Source organism: Euprymna scolopes, chromosome 40 (assembly GCF_053919585.1).
Source record: "Euprymna scolopes isolate OS-2025 chromosome 40, ASM5391958v1, whole genome shotgun sequence".
Taxonomy (NCBI): Eukaryota; Metazoa; Mollusca; class Cephalopoda; order Sepiida; family Sepiolidae; genus Euprymna; species Euprymna scolopes.
In genome coordinates, this window is record NC_136521.1 from 4,595,725 (window position 1) to 4,618,717 (window position 22,993).

Sequence of the window (22,993 nt, forward strand, 5' to 3'; positions counted from 1 at the left end):
CAGGTGCGTGAATTTAATGCGATCAAACATCACACCATAGTCCAGGAATGAAATTAACTTTGGCTGCAAGCCAGTTTATGCATTTCCCTCCAAGATGTTGGGAGAAAACCAGCTCTCTCATTTAAAGGGGAGTGTCCAAATGAATAGCAATTGTCTGATATAAGGGGTTTCCCCCACATTGATCAAGCCTCATTGCTTTTCTGAATGTCCCTGTCACGAGTACCAGGAAGCTGTTTTATGCTACAGATTCAGTTTCGCTTTTATACTGAAAAGCCAAACAAACGTGCATAGACGAAGAAATATCGCAAAAATAGTGTGTAAAAGTCGCCGTAATTAAAGCTACACTCGAGCTTGTTTCGTAAATCGAAGATATTGTAATCTAGGGAGTATATACGAAGTTCTAAGAAACAGGAACTCCCCCCCCCCCGAGCGCCCTTCTCCCAAGCATTTGCTGGACATATAAAAAAGTGCGTGCACACACACACACACACATACATACATTTTGGCTTTAATATAATAGATAATAGTTGACTTTCTAAATCTGACGATCAGCAAGACCACCCGATGTTGCTCTTGCATAATCCAACATTACATGTCCTATCCTATGCTTCCGTTCAGTCTCGAAAGACAAAGGATACCCCTTAGGGGCAGTAACGCGTGTAACTGTGAGGCAAGGGTCGCGCAATCTCCAACCACACCTTTCATGAATCGGCAGTTTGAGTCGAGTGGCAAGGAGAAGTCCAGGACGACTGGAAACAATCCCGAGATAAGCAGAGAGCACATACAGCACCTGAAAGTCCCAAATGGTCACCCATTTAGTACTGAGCAGGTTCAACGTTGCTTAACTTCGGTGATCCAGCGGAAACCGGTGTATCAACGCGATTAAATATTACACGTGGTATCATCTACATAAACTGAGGTCGCAGGTATCCATAACTGACCGATTAGTCTTGCTATTGTAAACACTATTAAACATATCATGCCTTCGTTACATAACATTACGGCTAATTCATTATTCATATCGCTACAAACGCGGCCAGCAATTCCACACGTCCTGCGACTCTTGTAGAATTACCGCCATCACTAATTGTATCATGTGCACGGTTGTCATTAATTATACCGTCATAATGTCCAAGCTTTCCTCCACGTCCGACACTGCCTCCTCTCGGCAAGCATCCTGGCAAAGCGTATGGCTTAAATTCCTCATCTATTTGCCCGGGCCACACTTAGAAACACCTGCAGAGGGTTTGGCTTCTGTTCAAATGTCATTTGGCCGGGAGCCATTGTGTCAGTGTCCTATCTGTTCGCTCCAGCTTTAGTTGGGTGTCAAAGTATTCCCAAAACTGAATAAACATTTTTGTATATTATTTGATATCCATGCACTTAGAATTAGGTGCGTCATAGTGTTGACATTTTTTGTTTAATATATATATATATATATATATATATATATATATATATATATATATATATATATAGAGAGAGAGAGAGAGAGAGAGAGAGAGAGAGAGAGAATAAATGACAAATGTTATATTCCAAAATTCATGATGTTGTGCAACTTATAATTTATTCCTTTAATTCAGTGGACTTATACAATTCTTGACAATATCTGTTTCGTAGCGCAAAATCAATAACTTAATTATTATATCAATCAGTGAATCTATTATGCCTTTAACTCATCAGAAGTGTGTGTATATATATATATATATATATATATATATATATATATATATATATATATATATATATATACACATACACACAGGGTGTCCCAAAAGAAGCTGATGGTTAAAAAATTCATAACTTTCTTAATTTGTTACATTTCTCTTTTATTTTTTTTAGATCATCTAGAGTAACTCTTCCAAGGTCATCATGAGTCGGTAGGTAGACCCCGTACGGCAAGAAGTGATGAGAATCGTCAGAGATTAGCAGAGAGTGTGGCCGAGGATCTATCCACATCAGTAAGAAGGAGATCAAGTCAAATTGGGGTCTCTCGATCATCTCTTCACAGAATGCTTCATGAAGAGGGCAAATTTCCATATAAAATTCAATTGGTGGAAGAACTTCAGCCAAACAATCCGGAAAAAAAGCTGGAATACGCCATGCAATTCCAAGATTGGGCCAATGTGGATCCAAACTTTCTCAAAAACCTCATTATGTCCGATAAGGCTCATTTTCATCTGAATGGGTTCATAAATAAGCAAAATTGCAGGATTTGGGGATCAAAAAATCCCCACGCAACAGCACAATGGCAATTACCCCCTCAGAAATGTACAGTATGGTGTGGAGTAATGGCGGATGAAGTAACCGGAATTGGTGGACATTTGGGTAACATCATTTTTTATAACTAAAATTAGACCTTGTGAAAAAACATACCCTAGATTAAATTGTCTAAATACAATTAAAATAAGTAGATTATGATATCTTACTATAGCTCAGAAAATCAAGGAGAGGCTCATCTACCTACAAATGAAAATTGGTAAGCATAACTTAAATATTGAGGAAGTTAATCAAATTTAAAATCCGTCAACATTTTTGTACTATTAAACGCTGGATCTAAGTTTTAAAATCCGTCAATATTTTTGTACTATTAAACGTTGGGTCTAAGTTTTAAAATCCGTCAGCTTCTTTTGGTACACCCTGTATATATCATTTTTATAACATGAATAGGTAATCAAATTAATTAAGAATAGGAAACTAGATCTAATAATATCTGTAACAGGTCTTCTTCTTAAGATTAAGGGAGGTGGTGTTTGATCAACACTGGTGGAGAGCCATGATTTAATATACTGTTTTGTTTTTAAATCCCGAAACAATGTTTCATGGTAAACAACTGATGATCCCTTAAATTTAAAAAAAATTTTTTATTACATTTTCACCCCAAACAAGGCACATTGCCACTTTGGTGTAGGGGGCTACTATCAGGGGAAACAACATTAATAAAAATATTAAGGAAGGTAATCAAGCTTCTTTTGGGACACCCTGTAGATATCATTTTTATAACTTGAATTGTTGGTTGGTTGTTCTACGGCATATCAACCTTTTTCAGGTTATTAGAACGATTTTTATATATATTTTTTTAAGTCAGATTCTATTTAACCCATAGTTGAAACCCTAACAGGTGCTACCACTCCTGGTCAGAGTGGACCTGGGAGCAATGGCAATTAAAGGGTGGCTCCACACTCCCCAAGGCCCGCAAGGTGGGGCCTCACCATCGGATATAGTTTTAGGTCATATGCAGGACCACTTGAATAGGTAGCCAAATTAATTAAGAATAGGAAACTAGATCTAATAATATCCGCAACAGGTCTTCTTCTTAAGATTAAGGGAGGTGGTGTTTGATCAACACTGGTGGAGAGCCATGATTTAATATACTATTTTGTTTTTAAATCCCGAAACAATGTTTCATGGTAAACTGATGGTGTATGAACAAATGTAGGCAAACTTGGGCATATTTTATTGGTTTGAAAATATAGTTTTTTTTTACCAACTGTCATTTTTACCAATTATAATTTTCAACAAACCTGCAAATGTTTATGTAGTTTCGTCCCATAGAACCAAAGATATGAGCATTTCAATATTCAATTTGGCTACAATAATATATATATATATATATATATATATATATATATATATCTCCATATATCTTTCCCCAAAAGCACTGGCCTTGATGGAGGGGAGACTAAAACTTGCTGTCATGGTTTCAAATGATCTAAAAAAAACCCCAAAAAACATCAAGGGGAGACTTGATTCCAAATATTTCTCATATTTTATATCTCCATTCTTTGAAAATAGGCTTCGGTTATGAATATCTCCATTATCAAATAATCCTTATACACTGTGAAAATTTACTTCATGTATGAAAACCAAATGAGGGCAAAGCTCGAATTTTGGACTACCGGTTTGTTGGCTTTCTTGGTTCTTGTGAGCTGCGACGTTGTCTGACAGTGGAAATATCTATTATGTATATATATCGAATTTTGGACTACCGGTTTGTTGGCTTTCTTGGTTCTTGTGAGCTGCGACGTTGTCTGACAGTGGAAATATCTATATATTATATATATATACATATATATATTATATATAATATATATATATATACATATATTATATATAATATATATATATACATACATATATATACTATATATAATATATATATATACATATATATACTATATATATATTATATATAATATATATTATATATATATACACATATATATACTATATATATATTATATATAATATATATTATATATATATATATATACATATATATACTATATATATAATATATATTATATATAATATATATTATATATATATATACATATATATACTATATATATATTATATATAATATATATTATATATATATACTATATATATATATTATATATAAATATATATACTATATATATACTATATATATATATTATATATAAATATATATACTATATATATACTATATATATATATTATATATAATATATATATAATATATATATATACATATATATACTATATATATAATATATATATATTATATATAATATATATATATATATTATATATAATATATATATATATATTATATATAATATATATATATATTATATATAATATATATATATATTATATATTATATATATATATATATATACACATATTATATATATATTATATACATATTATATATATGTATAGTTTTAAATAAATAAATATTAAGCTTTTATATTGAAAAAAATTTTTTTTTGTAATCAAGCACTTTTTGCTGGAATTCTTTCCAAAAACAGTGAATTATATATATATATGTGTGTGCGTGTATGTATGTATATGCATACATATTAGTGTTGGGACGATTAAGCGGAATCTGGAATAAAAAAAAAAAAGGATAAAGTTGGGATTATTGGAATCGGTATCGTAAAAAATTGGCAACTATTTACCGATGCCAAAACGATTCCATTAGTTGTCTTTTTTTTTTAAATTTTATTTAAACCAAAATCTTCCATTGCTGATAATAATGATATAATAATAAATATTTATTGATTTTAAAATACCAATAAAGCTAAAATCGATAGATCATCCACCACAAGTGTAATTTTACGTCTAGGAAAATATCGACACATTTAACATTTTTTTTTTTTTACAGAAATTGGGGATAATAACGATCTTATCGTTAAATATTTAGAGATTTATAAAGAATCGGAATCGGTAACTGTATCAGAATCGGGAATTATGTACAGAATTAAAGAATCAGAATCGGTAATTTTATCTGAATCAGGAATTTAGTACAAAATTAGTGATTGTATCGGAATCAGGAAAATATTGGAATCGTCCCATCACTAATATATATATATATATATATATATATATATATATATATATATATATACACACATACATGTGTGCGTGTTGTGTGTACATGTATATATAACCGTAAGAAATAAGTAACAAAATGAAATTACAGGTAACTGTAACTCACCGTTTTGTTTATTAAATCCGTCTGTTTCCAATAGGAAAAGAAAAAAAAAGAAAAACATTTTTAAATCATATATTAAATCAATCTTAAAAAATAAATATTAGGACGGAATTTAATAAAAAAAAACCCCAAAAACGATGATTCATTTGTCTTAACTTATTTTTACAACACACACACACCTACAAATACCTGGACAACGTCGGGCACCCCCGCTAGTATATATATACTAGTGATATAAGTTAATATATATATATATATATATATTATTTAATATATATATATATATATATTAATTAGTTAATATATATATATTAATTAGTTAATATATATATATATTAGTTAAAAAAATTAATTATTTAATATTTTAATTTGGCGATCAAATGTTTATTACACATGTTTTATACAAAGGAGCGCTGATACAGGATTCTTCCTTGGGGATTCCTTATTCAAGAACCAAGATTCTGATTGCATCTTCAGTGCATTTTCAAACTCATTACAGACATTGAAATTTTCTGGATATTATTCTGCATGTGAGTGTCCTGGATATTATTCTGTATGTGAGTGTCCTGGATATTATTCTGCATGTGAGTGTCCTGGATATTATTCTGCATGTGAGTGTCCTGGATATTATTCTGCATATGAGTGTCCTGGATATTATTCTGCATATGAGTGTCCTGGATATTAAATTTCGTTTCATTTTATCCAAGAATGCACATGAATTATCTCCCAAGAGTTTGAATTTATATTTTATCTGTTTTAATTCATTCGTATATTATTTATCCTGCTTTATATTTTGTAATTCATTTATATTTTATAATCAATTACATAAATCTCACCTGTCTGTGTGTATGTATGTATGTATGTTTGTATATTTGCCTAAAACTTTCGACAGAGGTGACAGATTTTCACGAGATCAGTATTGTTTTGAAGCTCGACTCTTTGGACGACAAATATCGAAAAATTGGACAAAAACATTAATTCTTTCACCCTCAACTTTCTACAAGGAAGGTCGTTTTTTTTTTATTTTTCCGTCGCCATTTTCGCAAGTCATCCTATCGGTTGGAATGACTTTACTAATTTCAATGTTCCGCACTTCCGGTCACGTCATGGAGTAGCGGTATGACTTCAGGTTTTCTTTAACTTTCTTTTTCACCTTCACGTCACGGGTTCGAGCCTTCCTGCCTGCCTACCACCACTTTCTTTTTTTGTTTGCTCAACACACACCTCCAAACACCCGGCAATGCTGGGCACCCAGGCTAGTTTATTTATATTTTATAATTTAGTTCTATTTTTTAATTTTTTATCAGAACTTTATTGTAAATTTTTATAAGTTTTTGACATTGAAAATTCATAAATTAATTAATTATAATTAATTAATTTTAGTTTCTTGTTTTGTTTTTGCCTGACTCTTCTCTCTATTATATTACCTCTCTGATCGAAAAACATCTTTTCCTTTCTAACCTGAAGGTTTTCAAAATCTGTCTTTACCTTTACTTTTGTATAATGCCGACCTTTCTTCTTTCTGATGAGAAGCATTTAGCTTCGAAATGCCATAACCTAAAGGTTTCTCCCTTATTCTTCATTCTGAATTATTATTGAATTAATAATCTAATAAAGTTCCTATGTAGATTTATTCGTTATTTACTTAACATATTCTCTCTCTCGTTCTGCATATATATATATATATATATATATATATACACAACACATATATGATTAACGGTTAATCTTTGTTTTGCCATATTTCCAATCAATATGAATTCATCAGTTGTTGTTCAATGATATTAAACCTTAATCCGTCTTGTACAATAATCCGAAGAAATCAGAAAGATTCGGCATTTTTTTATTTTAATTCCAGTTCAGCTTATCTTGTAATCAAAGACGAATTCATCGCGTTTGAACGCACGTAAGTTATATATATATATATACATATATACACACACACACACAAACATGTCAAATTACCGATATATATATATATATATATATATATACATACATACATACATATACACACACACATATATATATATATACACATATATACACACAAACCTGTCAAAATAACGATAACTATATATATCTACATACAAACATGTCAAATTAACGATATATATATATATATATATATATATATATATATATATATATATATATATATATATATATATATATATATATATACACACACACACACAACACGCGAATTCGATGCATCGGAATAGTGGGAGTGGGGTGGGGGTTCTTGACGACCAAAAAAAAAAAAACTCCCTGTAAACGGAGTTTCACAAGAACAAAACGGACACTATATTAAACCCTCTCTCTCTCCCAAAAGAGGGTAACATATCTGAAGAGAATAATCTCTCCCTCTTAAAGGTGGAGGTAATTCCTGGGTGCAAGATTTTATAACAAACATAACTGACCCAACAACACCCATTAAAAGATTAACACAATAATTGATTAAGCCAATGTTTTTCATTCATTTAAAAATGGACACAAGTTTGTTTGTTTTTTTAAATAGTTTTCTTTGAGCAAAGGTCAAAGTGCAGTAACTGTTCTCAGCAACCCAACGACATAATACGTTTCATCTGCAAAACTCTTACTCATTCTTGTTTCATTTTAATGAAATAATAGAATCCCAGGTACCGCCGGGTTTTCCTGCAAGTAAATAGATATATATACTAGCAGGCCACCCGGCATTGCCCTCTGGTGAAATATTCTTAAATATGATATTTTGATTAATTCAGATTTCGTATTTATTATTATATTATGTTGGACGCAAAATATAGAAAAGTCCGTTTAGCTTACGATTTACTTTTTCCTTTGACGTAAATGCCTGAGCTATGAAGGCATGTTTGCTGCAAGGCTAAAAATTAAAACATGAATCAATAATTATCCTAATCTTTTTTCTTAGTTGTTTCACTACATTTCGGCCAACTATTCCTTCGGCCTTCGTCAGGTGGTTACCGCAACCAATAGGAACTCTGAATCTCCTGCCTGCATACGTAAATAATATATATATATATATATAAATAACATACCTAAATAATATATATATGTAAATAACATACCTAAATAATATATATGCAAATAACATACCTAAATAATATATATGCAAATAACATACCTAAATAATATATATATATGCAAATAACATACCTAAATAATATATATGTAAATAACATACCTAAATAATATATATATGCAAATATCATTGTTAAATAATATATTTATGCAAATATCATTGTTAAATAATATATTTATGCAAATAACATACCTAAATAATATATATATGCAAATAACATACCTAAATAATATATATGTAAATAACATACCTAAATAATATATATATGCAAATAACATACCCAAATAATATATATGTAAATAACATACCTTAATAATATATATATATGCAAATATCATACCTAAATAATAAATATATGTAAATATCATACCTAAATAATATATATATGCAAATATCATACCTAAATAATATATATATGCAAATAACATACTTAAATAAATATATATATGTAAATGAGATACCTAAATAATATATATACGTAAATAACATACCTAAATAATATATATATATGTAAATAGCATACCTAAATAATATGTATATGCAAATAACATACCTAAATAATATATATATGCAAATAAAATACTTAAAAAATATATATGTAAATAACATACCTTAATAATATATATATATATGCAAATAACATACCTTAATAATATATATATATATGCAAATAACATACCTAAATAATATATATATGCAAATAACATACCTAAATAATATATATATGCAAATAACATACCTAAATAATATATATATGCAAATAACATACCTAAATAATATATATATGCAAATAACATACCTAAATAATATATATATGCAAATAACATACCTAAATAATATATATATGCAAATAACATACCTAAATAATATATATATATGCAAATAACATACCTAAATAATATATATATGCAAATAACATACCTAAATAATATATATATATGCAAATAACATACCTAAACAATATATATATATGCAAATAACATACCTAAATAATATATATATGAAAATAATATACCTAAATAATATATATATGCAAATAACATACATAAATAAATATATATATGTAAATGAGATACCTGAATAATATATATACGTAAATAACATACCTAAATAATATATATATGTAAATAACATACCTAAATAATATATATATGCAAATAACATACCTAAATAATATATATATGCAAATAACATACCTAAATAATATATATGTAAATAACATACCTAAATAAATATATGTATGTCAATGTGATACCTAAATAATATATATACGTAAATAACATACCTAAATAATATATATATGTAAATAACATACCTAAATAATATATATATGTAAATAACATACCTAAATAAATATATATATGTAAATAACATACCTAAATAATATATATATGCAAATAACATGTCTAAATAATATATATATGCAAATAACATACCTAAATAATATATATATGCAAATAACATACCTAAATAAATATATATATGTAAATGAGATACCTAAATAATATATATACGTAAATAACATACCTAAATAATATATATATGTAAATAACATACCTAAATAAATATATATATGCAAATAACATACTTAAATAATATATATATGCAAATAATATACCTAAATATATATATGCAAATAACATAGCTAAACAATATATATATGCAAATAACATACCTAAACAACATATATATGTAAATAACATACCTAAATAATATATATATATGCAAATAACATACCTAAATAAATATATATATGTAAATGAGATACCTAAATAATATATATACGTAAATAACATACCTAAATAATATATATACGTAAATAACATACCTAAATAATATATATATATGCAAATAATATACCTAAATAATATATATATGCAAATGATATACATAAATAATATATATATATGTAAATAACATACCTAAATAATATATATATATATGTAAATAACATACGTAAATAATATATATATGCAAATAACATACCTTAATAATATATATGTAAATAACATACCTAAATAATATATATATGTAAATAACATACCTTAATAATATATAAATGTAAATAACATACCTAAATAATATATATATATGCAAATAACATACCTAAATAAATATATATATATATATGCAAATAACATACCTAAATAAATATATATATATATGTAAATAACATACCTAAATAATATATATGTAAATAACATACCTAAATAATATATATATGCAAATAACATACCTAAATAATATATATATGTAAATAACATACCTAAATAATATATATATGTAAATAACATACCTAAATAATATATATATGTAAATAACATACCTAAATAATATATATATATATGTATGTGTGAATAACATACCTAAATAATATTATATATGTATGTGATAGCATATCTAAATAATATATAACATATCTAAATGGTACATATATATATATATCTAAATGATATATATATAACATATCTAAATGATATATATATAACATATCTATGAGATATATTTATAACATATCTAAATGATATATATAACATATCTAAATGATATATATATAACATATCTAAATGATATATATATATATAACATATCTAAATGATATATATATATAACATATCTAAATGATATATATATATAACATATCTAAATGATATATATATAACATATCTAAATGATATATATATATATATAACATATCTAAATGATATATATATATATATATATAACATATCTAAATGATATATATATATAACATATCTAAATGATATATATATATATAACATATCTAAATGATATATATATATATAACATATCTAAATGATATATATATATATATATAACATATCTAAATGATATATATAACATATCTAAATGATATATATAACATATCTAAATGATATATATAACATATCTAAATGATATAACATATCTAAATGATATATATATATATATATATAACATATCTGATATATATATATATATATATATATATATATATATATATATATATATAACATATCTAAAAGATATGTCATGATGAACAAAGCCATTTTATGAAGCGCTTTTAATATCTAATGTTTAATATGTAATTCTTTTCTTCTTGACGTTTCTTGTGGCGTTTCACATGAAAAGGAATGGTCGTTATTTCTAGTTTCGTGCTGTGACTTCACATTTTCTATCGTGTTACTGTTCGTCTTGTTTTTGTATGGAGGCGCGCTGGTGCTATAATTTTTTGGCTTCACAACATAATCAACTGAATCTTCCTCACGCGTTTAAAAAAAATTTGTTTTTGTTTTTACTTCGTTTCATTTTTTGTTCATGGAACTTTTTTTTTTGCAACACTGCTCATTAGGTTGAGTCAGAAATGGCTTTTTTTTAGGATGGGATTTCTTTCATTTGTTTGCGTGTGTGTGCGTACATGTGTGTGAGTATGTGTGCGTGCATGTGTGTGCGTGTGTAATGTTATTAAAAGTGAATGTTAGCAAATTAAAAAAAAAAAAGACCTTGTTATTTATGTCTTACAGAAAATCGTCCGACATAAACAACCAGATATTAGTCCCTTGTACTTGGATTTGAAATCGACGGTATCGATGTTATTCTGATCTTTTATAACACACACACACATTTTTTTTCACACATCCTAATTATATTAACATCAAAACGGGTTATGCTTAATTAATTAGTATTGGTGACTTGCATATTTTTTTTTAAATAGTTTCTAATAAATTGATACAAGTTAGAAAAGCATTTCGTCCAAGGCATGAAAATTGTTAAACAAAATGTTTTTACTATAGGCTTTAAAAATAAAGTTACAAGATTCAATTTGAAATTTATTTATCTTCAAAGTGTACTTTTATAAATTTTACAAAGTAAGGTATGCAAATTTAATACCTTACTTTGTAAAATATATAAAAGTGCACTTTGAAGATAAATAAATTTCAAATTGAATCTTGTACCTTTATTTTTAAAGCCTATAGTAAAAACATTTTGTTTAACAATTTTCATGCCTTGGATAAAATGCTTTTCTAACTTGTATCCTATCTTTTTAAGATTATATTTTATTTAATTTAGTAATTTGGATTAAAAAAAAAGATGAATGTAATTTTGTATGTATTTATAAAAACTCTCCTACTCTCTGTTTCAGATTGTATTTCTCCTCACACCACAACTTATTTTTGCAACCCCCTCTTTGTATTATTACAGGTCTGAATATTCTCTCTGTTTCAGTTTGTAATTCTCCTCACTCCACAACTCTTTTTTTTGCAACTCTTTGTCATACATGTCTGAATAATAAGAAAATCCGACTATTTTTAACAAAAACTTTAAAATAACTTTTTTAGATTAATTTTTTTAAAACTTCTTTCAGAATAGAAAATCTTTAGAATTTAATAAGGAACATATTTCATATAGGTTTCATCAAAAATATGTAGAAGATAACGAAAAAAATAGAGATGAAAATTTCAAAAGGAGCGTATAACTGGTTACGCTCAATAGTAGTCCTTGCTAGCGAAAGACTTTGTTATTGTTATTCTATCATTATTATTATTTAAAACATTTTGTGTCCTGCGCTTTCGCACGAGGACTAATTTGGTAATATACATATATAATTTGTATTGTTATATTTTTCTTATAGAAATGTAATGAGAATTTGAATGCCTGCGGGAGAGAACTTGAATGCCTACTAGACACTATCCTCAATTGTCCAACGCAGAATTTCTCAAAGTGGGCTCCACGGAGCCCTAGAGCTCCGTGAATAAGGCTGAGAAGTTCTGGAAGCCCTTTTTTTTTTTTTTTAAAGAAGACCAAATGCTTTATATGGAAAAAAAAAAAGAGATATTATACATAAAAAAGAGTTTCAGGATGGTTTGTGAAAAAGAAAATTAAAAAAATCTGAAAATTGGAAAAAAAAGGTGTTGTCACAATTAGATTTCATTTTATCTTTTATTACGCCGTTCGAAAATGGCGCAAAAAAAAGATAGAATAAAAGGTAATTTCGGGTTTGTATTACTGTACACATAGATTCGAAAAAGTTGTCAAAAAACAAATATATAACAAATAAATGTTATTAAAGGCAAGATAAGTTACTTTTATGCCAAACTGGATATATTTTTTGTGTTTTATTCAATGTAACATGTTTATTCAGCTCGAAAAACATACAGTGTTTACAGTGTCGGAGAAAATCGATGCAAAGGTGGGAAAATTTAGAAAAATGGAATTTGGTAGGCGAATGTCGAACGATGGCATTACGAATATGTATGCGTAATGTAATAGCTATTGGTTTATGTTTTAATTTTTAGCCTTGCGGCAAACATGCTTTCATAGCTCAGGCATTAACGTCATTATGTCATGTCTATATAGAGTTAGATATATGATATTTATATATAGTTAGCTATGTTATATTTATACATAGTTAGCTATGTTATATTTATACATAGTTAGCTATGTTATATTTATACATAGTTAGCTATGTTATATTTATACATAGTTAGCTATGTTATATTTATACATAGTTAGCTATGTTATATTTGTGTAGAGTTAGCTATGTTATATTTATGTAGAGTTAGCTATGTTATATTTATGTAGAGTTAGCTATGTTATATTTATGTAGAGTTAGCTATGTCATGTCTGTACAGAGTTAGCTATGCCATGTCTGTACAGAGTTAGTTATGTCATGTTTGTACAGAGTAAGCTGTTATGTGTATATATTTATCTAGAGTTAGGTATGTTATGTGTACGCTTCTATGTAATGTTGGATATGTGTATATCTTCAGATATTTTTATAAGGATACTATCCTAACTAATGGACAAATTCTTACGAAGTTGCAAATACATATTCAGACAAGTGCCACTCCCTCAGTCACTGAATGTTCTTGTGGCCGAAGATGTCTTTTCAGTCCTACCAGCGACTTGCACACCCTCAAACAGACAAGACACTGAAAATGTTTATTGGTTTGGATGAAACTAACAGCAACAAACCCCGTATAATTCTGCACTTTCATGTGATTAAAAAAACCTGCCTTGGACAGTAGAGTTCGGCCACACACCTCACAGATCCAAAGATCTCTATGGTTGTGCGGCAAGGTTTGGCATTTCCAACATGCTTTCTAAAGCCTCACTCAGTCTATCTTAGCTGCCTCAAAGTGTTCTGCGCTCCTGTATATCAGTGCCCTCCACTGCTTGAGATCATACGCTAGGGGCCCCAACTGTCAACAGTATGTATGTATAATGATATCTGCATATTGGTTATCTGAACATGTCGACATACTAAGCAGTCTATAGACAGAAGGATAGATAAACATCTTTTACATTTGTGCTGGACAAACAATAATATACCTTGAATCACAATAATTTTCACCTGCTTCGACGTGCTCTCGAAAATTAGCGATGTCTCTCAGGAAAATATGAAACAGCCAAGTTGTTTCATATTTATATTTATTGTGGTTATGAGTTGTTGGTTCCGAGGTGGCATGCCGTTTTCTTCTCCATAACAAGTGCTCGTCCGAGCTCCAATCTCTGGTCCCCCCCCCTCACCAAGTTTTCATGAAAAACATCCGTCTAGATGAAACCACTGTCAGTAATTTCCCCCACTCTTTATCTGTGCCTAAATCAAAACATAGATTCCATGAACAAAGCTTCTTTCTTAGAAGTGCACGCCTGTAGAACTCTCTTCCGTTTGCCTGTTTCCCACCTGACTACAACTTGGATGTCTTCAAGTCCAACATAAACAAATTCCTGATGAACTGCCCCCTTAAGTAATGACACTTTATCAAATCTCCAATACTAACGATTACTACGATATTATCCCATTGATTGCTGTACATGCAATAACCCTTATCCTCAAGTGGTTTCCGGGCCTTGATCAGTGGTGACAACCATGTAAAAAAAAAAACAAAACAAAGAAGAACACTAGATATGTTCATTTATCAAGTCCAGTGCTCCAATGACTGCCGTCGTCTATCTCTCCCACACAACTCAATTACAGACTGTTCAATCTAACTCTTTACGAATAATCTAAAACTCACTTCCTTTTCTGACGTCACTAACTACGTAGCATCAAAACATGTCACCTGTTATTTTTCTAAAATGTATTTTCTTCATCCATTTTCTTTGTCCTGAATTCCTAAAACTGCCCGACACATTCCTATTAACTATTAAATATTTTAACTGTCAATATGTTATTTCCATTCATCAAACTATTCTTCTCATCTTGAGGACTCATGGCGCAATGGTTAGAGTACTTTTTTTTTTTTTTTTTTTACACAGTGGTCACCAAGGGCCGGAAGCCACTCAGGGATAAGGGTTATTGCAAGTACATTACGTTAGTGTGGAGATTTGATGAAGTGTTTACTTAAGGGGGCGGTTCATTAGGAATTTGTTAACGTTTGACTTGAACACATCCAAGTTGTAGTCAGGTGGGAAGCAGGCAGACAGAACAGAGTTCCACAGGCACGCAGTTCTAAGAAAGAAGCTTTGTTCATGGAATCCACGTTTTGATTTAGGCACAGATATAGAGTGGGGGAAATTTTTCACAGTGGATTCGGCTAGACGGGTGTTTTTCGTGAAAGATTGGCGGGGGGGGACCAGAGATTGGAGTTCAGACGAGCACCTGCCATGGAAATAACGATAAAACAAGGATAGGCTCGCAACGTCTCTTCTGTGGGAGAGAGATTGCAAGGTAGAGAAAAGGGCATCCCCCACTAAGCCACAAAGTCTATTTTGTACTCTGTCAAGGCAGGATAGGCTTTTTTTAGCAGCTCCTGCCCAGATATGGCAACAGTATTCCATCCTTGGACGTACTTGGCTTTTATATAGATAGAGAATTGCATCAGTAGTGAGATATCTTCTGGAGCGGTAGAAGGATCCCACCATCTTTCTAGCGTAAAAATCAATTGTGAAAATGACATCCTCCTGAAGGTTGAAGGTTCAATCCTCAGTGTGGGCGACTGAAAAATACAATTGCAAATTACTTAGGATCTCTATTCAGCCATGGCTGATGGAACAAGAGCAGGATACTCCCGTGAGGTAAATAAAAGGGTTGCATCCGAAATTCCGTTCAAAATCCTTAGTCTGACAGATAGACCTGAAGAAGGCCGGAGATTACATCGGCCGAAACGTTGTGAAAATGGCATTCAAGATGAGAACAATAGTCCAAAGAATCCAAATAATACGAATAACGAATTTTCATCTGTGGAATTCTCTTCCGTTTGCCTGTTTCCCACCTGACTACAACTTGGATGTCTTCAAGTCCAACATAAACAAATTCCTGATGTACCGCCCCCTTAAGGCACTTTATCAAATCTCTAATACCAAGAATTACTACGATACTATTCCACACGCAATAACCCTTATCCCCGAGTGGCTTCCTGGCCTTGATAAGTGGTGGCCATCATGAAAAAAAAAAAATCTAAATAATTTAGTAACGGAAATATTTATTTCATTTCGATAACATTTCTTCTGACCTTCTACATCTACAAAACATAATCGACTATTTTACTTTCCGGTGTTTGCCGGTAGACTTGTAGCGTACCAGTTAATTGTGAATCATCTTCATAAATAAAATGAACTCATTTTTTCCCTTCGGATTTTGACCTTAATAGGATTAAAAATCAAGATATTTCATGCAAATATAATATGCACAAACGGCAGAACAATATCTGAGGTGTGTTATAGGCTTATTATTTCTCAAATTCCTCGATAATCTTAGATTTCTATACTTTTTCTGCTGAGAAGTCACGGCCAAAATCGGTTAAGATCAATGGAAGTGGTAAAATCTTTTCTCTCTAATAAATTCCTCCTCCCCCTGCCACCACTTAACACCGTTTGGGGATCGTTCACAAGGAACAGTTGAGAAGAGAACACCGGTTTGGCTTCGTAGATCTTTCATGTGAAGTTATTTAAAATCAATAAACTAAGCTGCAGTGCTCTGTGGCGTAGTGGTTAGCGTGCTGGACAATTCACATTATATTTTCACGTTCACACCGACCTACCGTAGTCGATTTTTTTTTTTTTTCCTAAACAACTGGAATGGACTTTTCTTGGTGGCCGAACTGTTAACGTTGCAGATGTATTTTTTTGTTTTTTTTTCACACTTTATTTTCCTACTTTTACTCATGACTCCAGGTTTGATCCTTCCTACTTACCTACCATAACATTTTTTAAAACTCCCGTCCCCCCGTCCCGGAAACAAACACTCGGGCAACGCCGGGTACCCCCGCTAGTTAGAAAATAAAATGAAAAAAAAAAAAAAAATCATCCATCACGTAAATATTGCCATGTCGAAACCTTATCACAGGATATTCACACCATTTTATGTTCACTGTCGATCAATGTTAGACGGTTTGTCCCAGTGACACCCAAGCCACCACCACTGCTCCCCAACCCCGTCATGTATGGTTGACATAAAATTGGTTCCTGGAACACTTGGCCGGATTCCCGCAACTTCATTAGTCACTGCACTTGCCATATTTAAGCTCCATTGAGCATGTGCATAGTATGGTGTGGCCGTCATTACATTCTGCGGACGGCCACGCCCAACAAACATGACGACTCCATTATGGCCAGAACAGGTGCCTGCTGCTGAATAAAGCTCACTAATGGTTATAAAATAAAAAAAATAAATAAATAAAAAAAAATGAAAGAAAAATCTATATCTGGTCAACGAAAATTTGTCTGTCTGTCTGCTGGGCGTTCAAGTTTGTACACTCCGGCTTCCTTGGGGAAAGGGAGCAGGCTTGGAGAGGAGTAGAGGAGGAGGTCTACCCACATATGCGGTGTATATTTAGAACTTCGTCACAAAAAAATCCTCACAAGTCAGTGTTTTTTTTTTTTGTTTTTTTTTATCAGGCATGAATCCCTCTTTCCCTTTGGTGGAAATTTCAGGGTTTCAATAATAAAGGGTGTTCCGGAAGTCTTGGACAAATTTCAAGACTTTATGTCTACGAAACTATATATGTTAAATTAAAGTGACATGATTTTAAAGCTAAATTTACCAACTTTAATATTAATGATATATATATATATATATATATATATATATATATATATATATATATATATACTCAGGTTTTTTTATATTCAAAAGTAATGGACTAATGAATTCAACGAGGTTGTTAGATAGTGCTCAATAAAAAGAGCTGATAATACTTGTTTATTGTTATATAAACATGCTCACATCCCACTGCTACAAATAGCCACTTGTTTCAATCAAACAACAGATATCATCAGGCAGCGACTTGACTATTCAAAAGTTCAATGAGATTATTCATTGAACTTTTGAATAGTCAAGTCGCTGCCTGATGATATCTGTTGTTTGATTGAAACAAGTGGCTATTTGTAGCAGCGGGATGTGAGCATGTTTATATAACAATAAACAAGTATTATATATATATATATATATATATATATATATATATATATACGCATGCTTTTTATATCTTTAGTAGTTTTTAAGATATTTAATGTCCAAAAGTGTTCACGACTTACGGAACACCTTGTAAATGAAAACTGCTGAATGAGAAGCAAATTTTGATTAGCCAGCTTAAATGCTATTTGAGCCGGACTTTGAAAATCCGAAAAGATAATTTTACGTTAGATAACACGGTGCAAATAATGACAAATGAAAATTGGCTTTTCAGAAGCAAAAGTTGATTTGTCAGTTTTAAATGCAAACAGCATTATATATACATATAATGGTTGTATGTGTGTGTGTGCATATATATATATATATATATATATAGGTTGTGTGTGTGTGTGTGTATATATATATATATATATATATATATATATATATATATATATATATATATATAGGGTTGGTTGGTTGGTTGGTTGTTTTTGTTTTACGGCATATCAACTCTTTTCAGGTTATTTTATGCCAAATCCAAAGATTTTGAAGAAAGATTTTTTAATAGAATATATTTGTTGTTTTAAAGTCGGTTTCTATTTAACCCATAGTTGGGACCCTAACAGGTACTACCACTCCGGGTCAGAGTGGACCTGGGAGCAATGGCAATTAAAGGGTAGCTCCACACTCCCCAAAGCCCGAATGCTGGGGCCTCACCACTGGGTATACTTTAAGGTAAATCAACAAGGAGTCGGATCATTACAAGGATGGTCTAATATCGGTTGATTTTGGAGACAGATTATAAGATCCCTAGTTTAGTTTCCCTAGAATGCATGCACCAAATAAGTTTCTTTTACACATTCCGGTACGCAACGGTGAACATACCCTGAGCCCCTGTAATTTGTTTGCAATCAATAGCAGAAACTATGTCAGCCAATAAACACTTGCAATTCAATGGCGACGGGGGGGGGGGTAGATGTGTTCGCTTCACCGAATTTTGTGCCCTCCCCTCATTCTTCCGTTGATATGTTCCGCGTTTGTGAACTACTGGCTCTGTTGATTTGCTTTATAAAAACATTCATCTACTTTAAGATTTAACGGTTGAAAAGACCAGACGAGTGCAAAATTGATTTTAATAAACATTTCCATTTCTATATATATAAAAAAAAAAGTAAACTAAAATTTTTTTTTTTTTTCAAATTTCCAAATAATTCAATATTCCTCTTCAGAAAAGTCACAGGGAGCAAGATAGGGACTATAGGGAGGGTGAGGAACTGTTTTTTTTATGCCCACTTTGGTCATTCTTTCTGATCTCTGAACACTCTTGGGACAAACTGCGCAAATCCATGAAATTCTTTATTTGGCCAATCAACTCTAGTGTTCCAACTTCCTTATTCCTTCCACACCTCTTATCCCTCACAAACTTCCTGCCTTCCTTGAATCTCTTATGCCACTCAAAAACTGATATTCGATTCATACAGGATGGTCCAAAAGCAGTCTGATGTACTCTATACGTTTTTGTAGCATTTTTGTCCAAGTTTAAAACAGAATTTTATTGTATATCTTTCTTCTACAGTGTCCTCATGTCCTGATTGCATTTTTGAAATTCACCAGCTGTGACAATCAGGCTTTAGTAGGGTGTATTCCAATTCCTGCTGTAGCTGTTCATTTGAACCTGAAATTAAAATTGGTCAGTCATCTCCTAAGATGTATAGCAATAACACACTAAAATTTCAAGAGTCTATGACAATTTTAAATGCCTGTACAAAAAAAAAGTCTGGAAATTTATTGAAGGCTCCCCCGTATTTGATTCATCTACTTTATTCCAGAAAATAAAAGATAAATCATTAAAACCTAATTATTAACTTGTCTTACAAAGATGACAAGTCCAGTAGCATTTTATCTACATTTTATTTTAAAATTACTATTACCAAAAAAACGAAAATTTTACATGAAGGTAGTTTATGTGTTTGGCAGTGTTTTTAGATAGGTTTTCTATTGGAATGTCTTCAATGAGTATCAATAATCGAAATAATCCGATGAAAGATGAAACAGGCGATTTCGACCAAAGTTAACACCTTATACAACCTAACAGCACAAGTGCATTGTACAGCACAATAACGTAGACACACCTGTTAAGCAACGTTGAGCCTGGCCAGTACCAGATGGGTGACAATTTGGAAAGGCTAGCTGCTGTATGTACCTTCTGGGGTGCTTGGGCGTGAGGCCAGTATCTTCACCCCGAAAAAAGAACTCTTCGTTTGCTTGTTTCCCACCTGACTACAACTTCGATGTCTTCAAGTCCAACATAAACAAATCCCTGATATTCTGGATATTAAAAAAAAGTTTCTTTAACAAGACCAGAAGAAATCAACGATTTTCAGTAACGCTGTAAAATCTCGACAATGGGGAAAACATCTTTCTATTACCCTAAGAAAGGCCCATGGATCTGAAAATCAGGATTCAAAAATTATATATATTAAAATCTGCTTCGATACTCATATAATGGCTACATTGTTGTTTGCATTAGAGAAGTTTTATTATCACACAAGCCAGGTTCGCCGTTTTTATTTTATGGCATATCAACCCTTTTCAGGTTATTTAATGCCGAATCCAGTGATTTTGAAGAAAAAATTTTTAATAGAATATATTTGTTTTTTTTTTTCAAGTCAGTTTCTATTTTACTCATAGTTGGGACCCTAACAGATACTACCACTCCGGGTCAGAGTGGACCTGGGAGCAATGGCAATTAAAGGTTGGTTGGTTGGTTGTTTTACAGCATATCAACCCTTTTCAGGTTATTTAATGCCGAATCTAGTTATAATTGGTTGGCCATACTTCTAAGTAAATGTGCACTGAACAGATACCATAATACTTATTATAGTTAAATTCAAATTTTGATATATCTGCTTTTTTTTTTTTTTTTTTTTTTTTTTTACATAGATCATTTCTGTATTACATTTAAGTTATTTTAAACCCCACTCTTCCCATGTTAAATAATAATTTCGAAATGATAACGTTAATATTTCAGTGTGCAACCAGATGTTGTAAACCGGAAAGTGGGTTACATACATCGTTACAAGGTCATTTGAGTTTTATAATTATATATAAGTTTTTATTTCATTTTCAATTCAAGCCAATGCACCCTAGTCATATGGATATATATATTTTTTTAAATTGCAACTTTATAATATATAAAAATTGATAGAACATTGACTTTACGAAAAACACCCGTCTAGCCGAATCCACTGTAAAAAATTTCCCCCACTCTTTATCTGTGCCTAAATCAAAACGTGGATCCCATGAACAAAGCTTCTTTCTTAGAACTGCATGCCTGTGGAACTCTGTCCCGTCTGCCTGCTTCCAACCTGACTACAACTTGGATGTCTTCAAGTCCAACGTTAACAAATTCCTAATGAACCGCCCCCTTAAGTAAACACTTCATCAAATCTCCACACTAATGTACTGTACTTGCAATAACCCTTATCCCTGAGTGGCTTCTGGGCCTTGATAAGTGGTGACCACCGTGTAAAAAAAAAATAAAAAATAAAAAAAATAATATATACGAAATCTGCAAGAACTAAAATATCATATTTAAGCGTACTTTACGACCAGGCTTTGCTGAGCGTTTCTGTTAGCTTAGGTAAATACTTTTGCAGTTTTAACAAAAAACTACAATAATATTAGAGCGTCTCCATTTACACTGAACATCTACAGAATGCCGACATCAATATATTATATACTAGCGGGGGTACCCGGCGTTGCCCGAGTGTTTGTTTCCGGGACGGGGGGAGTTTTAAAAAATGTTATGGTAGGTAAGTAGGAGGGATCAAACCTGGAGTCATGAGTAAAAGTAGGAAAATAAAGTGTGAAAAAAAAAAAAAAAAAAAAAAAAAACATCTGCAACGTTAACAGTTCGGCCACCAAGAAAAGTCCATTCCAGTTGTTTAGGAAAAAAAAAAAAAAAAAAAAAAAAAAAACGACTACGGTAGGTCGGCGCGAACGTGAAAATATAATGTGAATTGTCCAGCACGCTAACCACTACGCCACAGAGCACTGCAGCTTAGTTTATTGATTTTAA

The 22,993-nt window shown here is 30.7% G+C and overlaps 1 protein-coding gene across 13 annotated transcripts in view; it reads right to left on the bottom strand.

Annotated features, from left to right (window-relative positions):
• LOC145265357 (plexin-A4-like) overlaps nucleotides 1-22,993 on the bottom strand; it is a 1,096,693-nt gene that overhangs the window by 130,164 nt on the left and 943,536 nt on the right. For 9 of the 13 annotated variants that reach the window (XM_080121138.1, XM_080121135.1, XM_080121133.1 and 6 more), the window contains one exon: nucleotides 5,489-5,509. The exons of the other annotated variants lie outside the window; for them this stretch is intronic. In XM_080121138.1, the coding sequence (XP_079977264.1) occupies nucleotides 5,489-5,509 (21 nt within the window). The remainder of the gene's footprint in view (nucleotides 1-5,488; nucleotides 5,510-22,993) is intronic. 13 annotated transcript variants of the gene reach the window in all.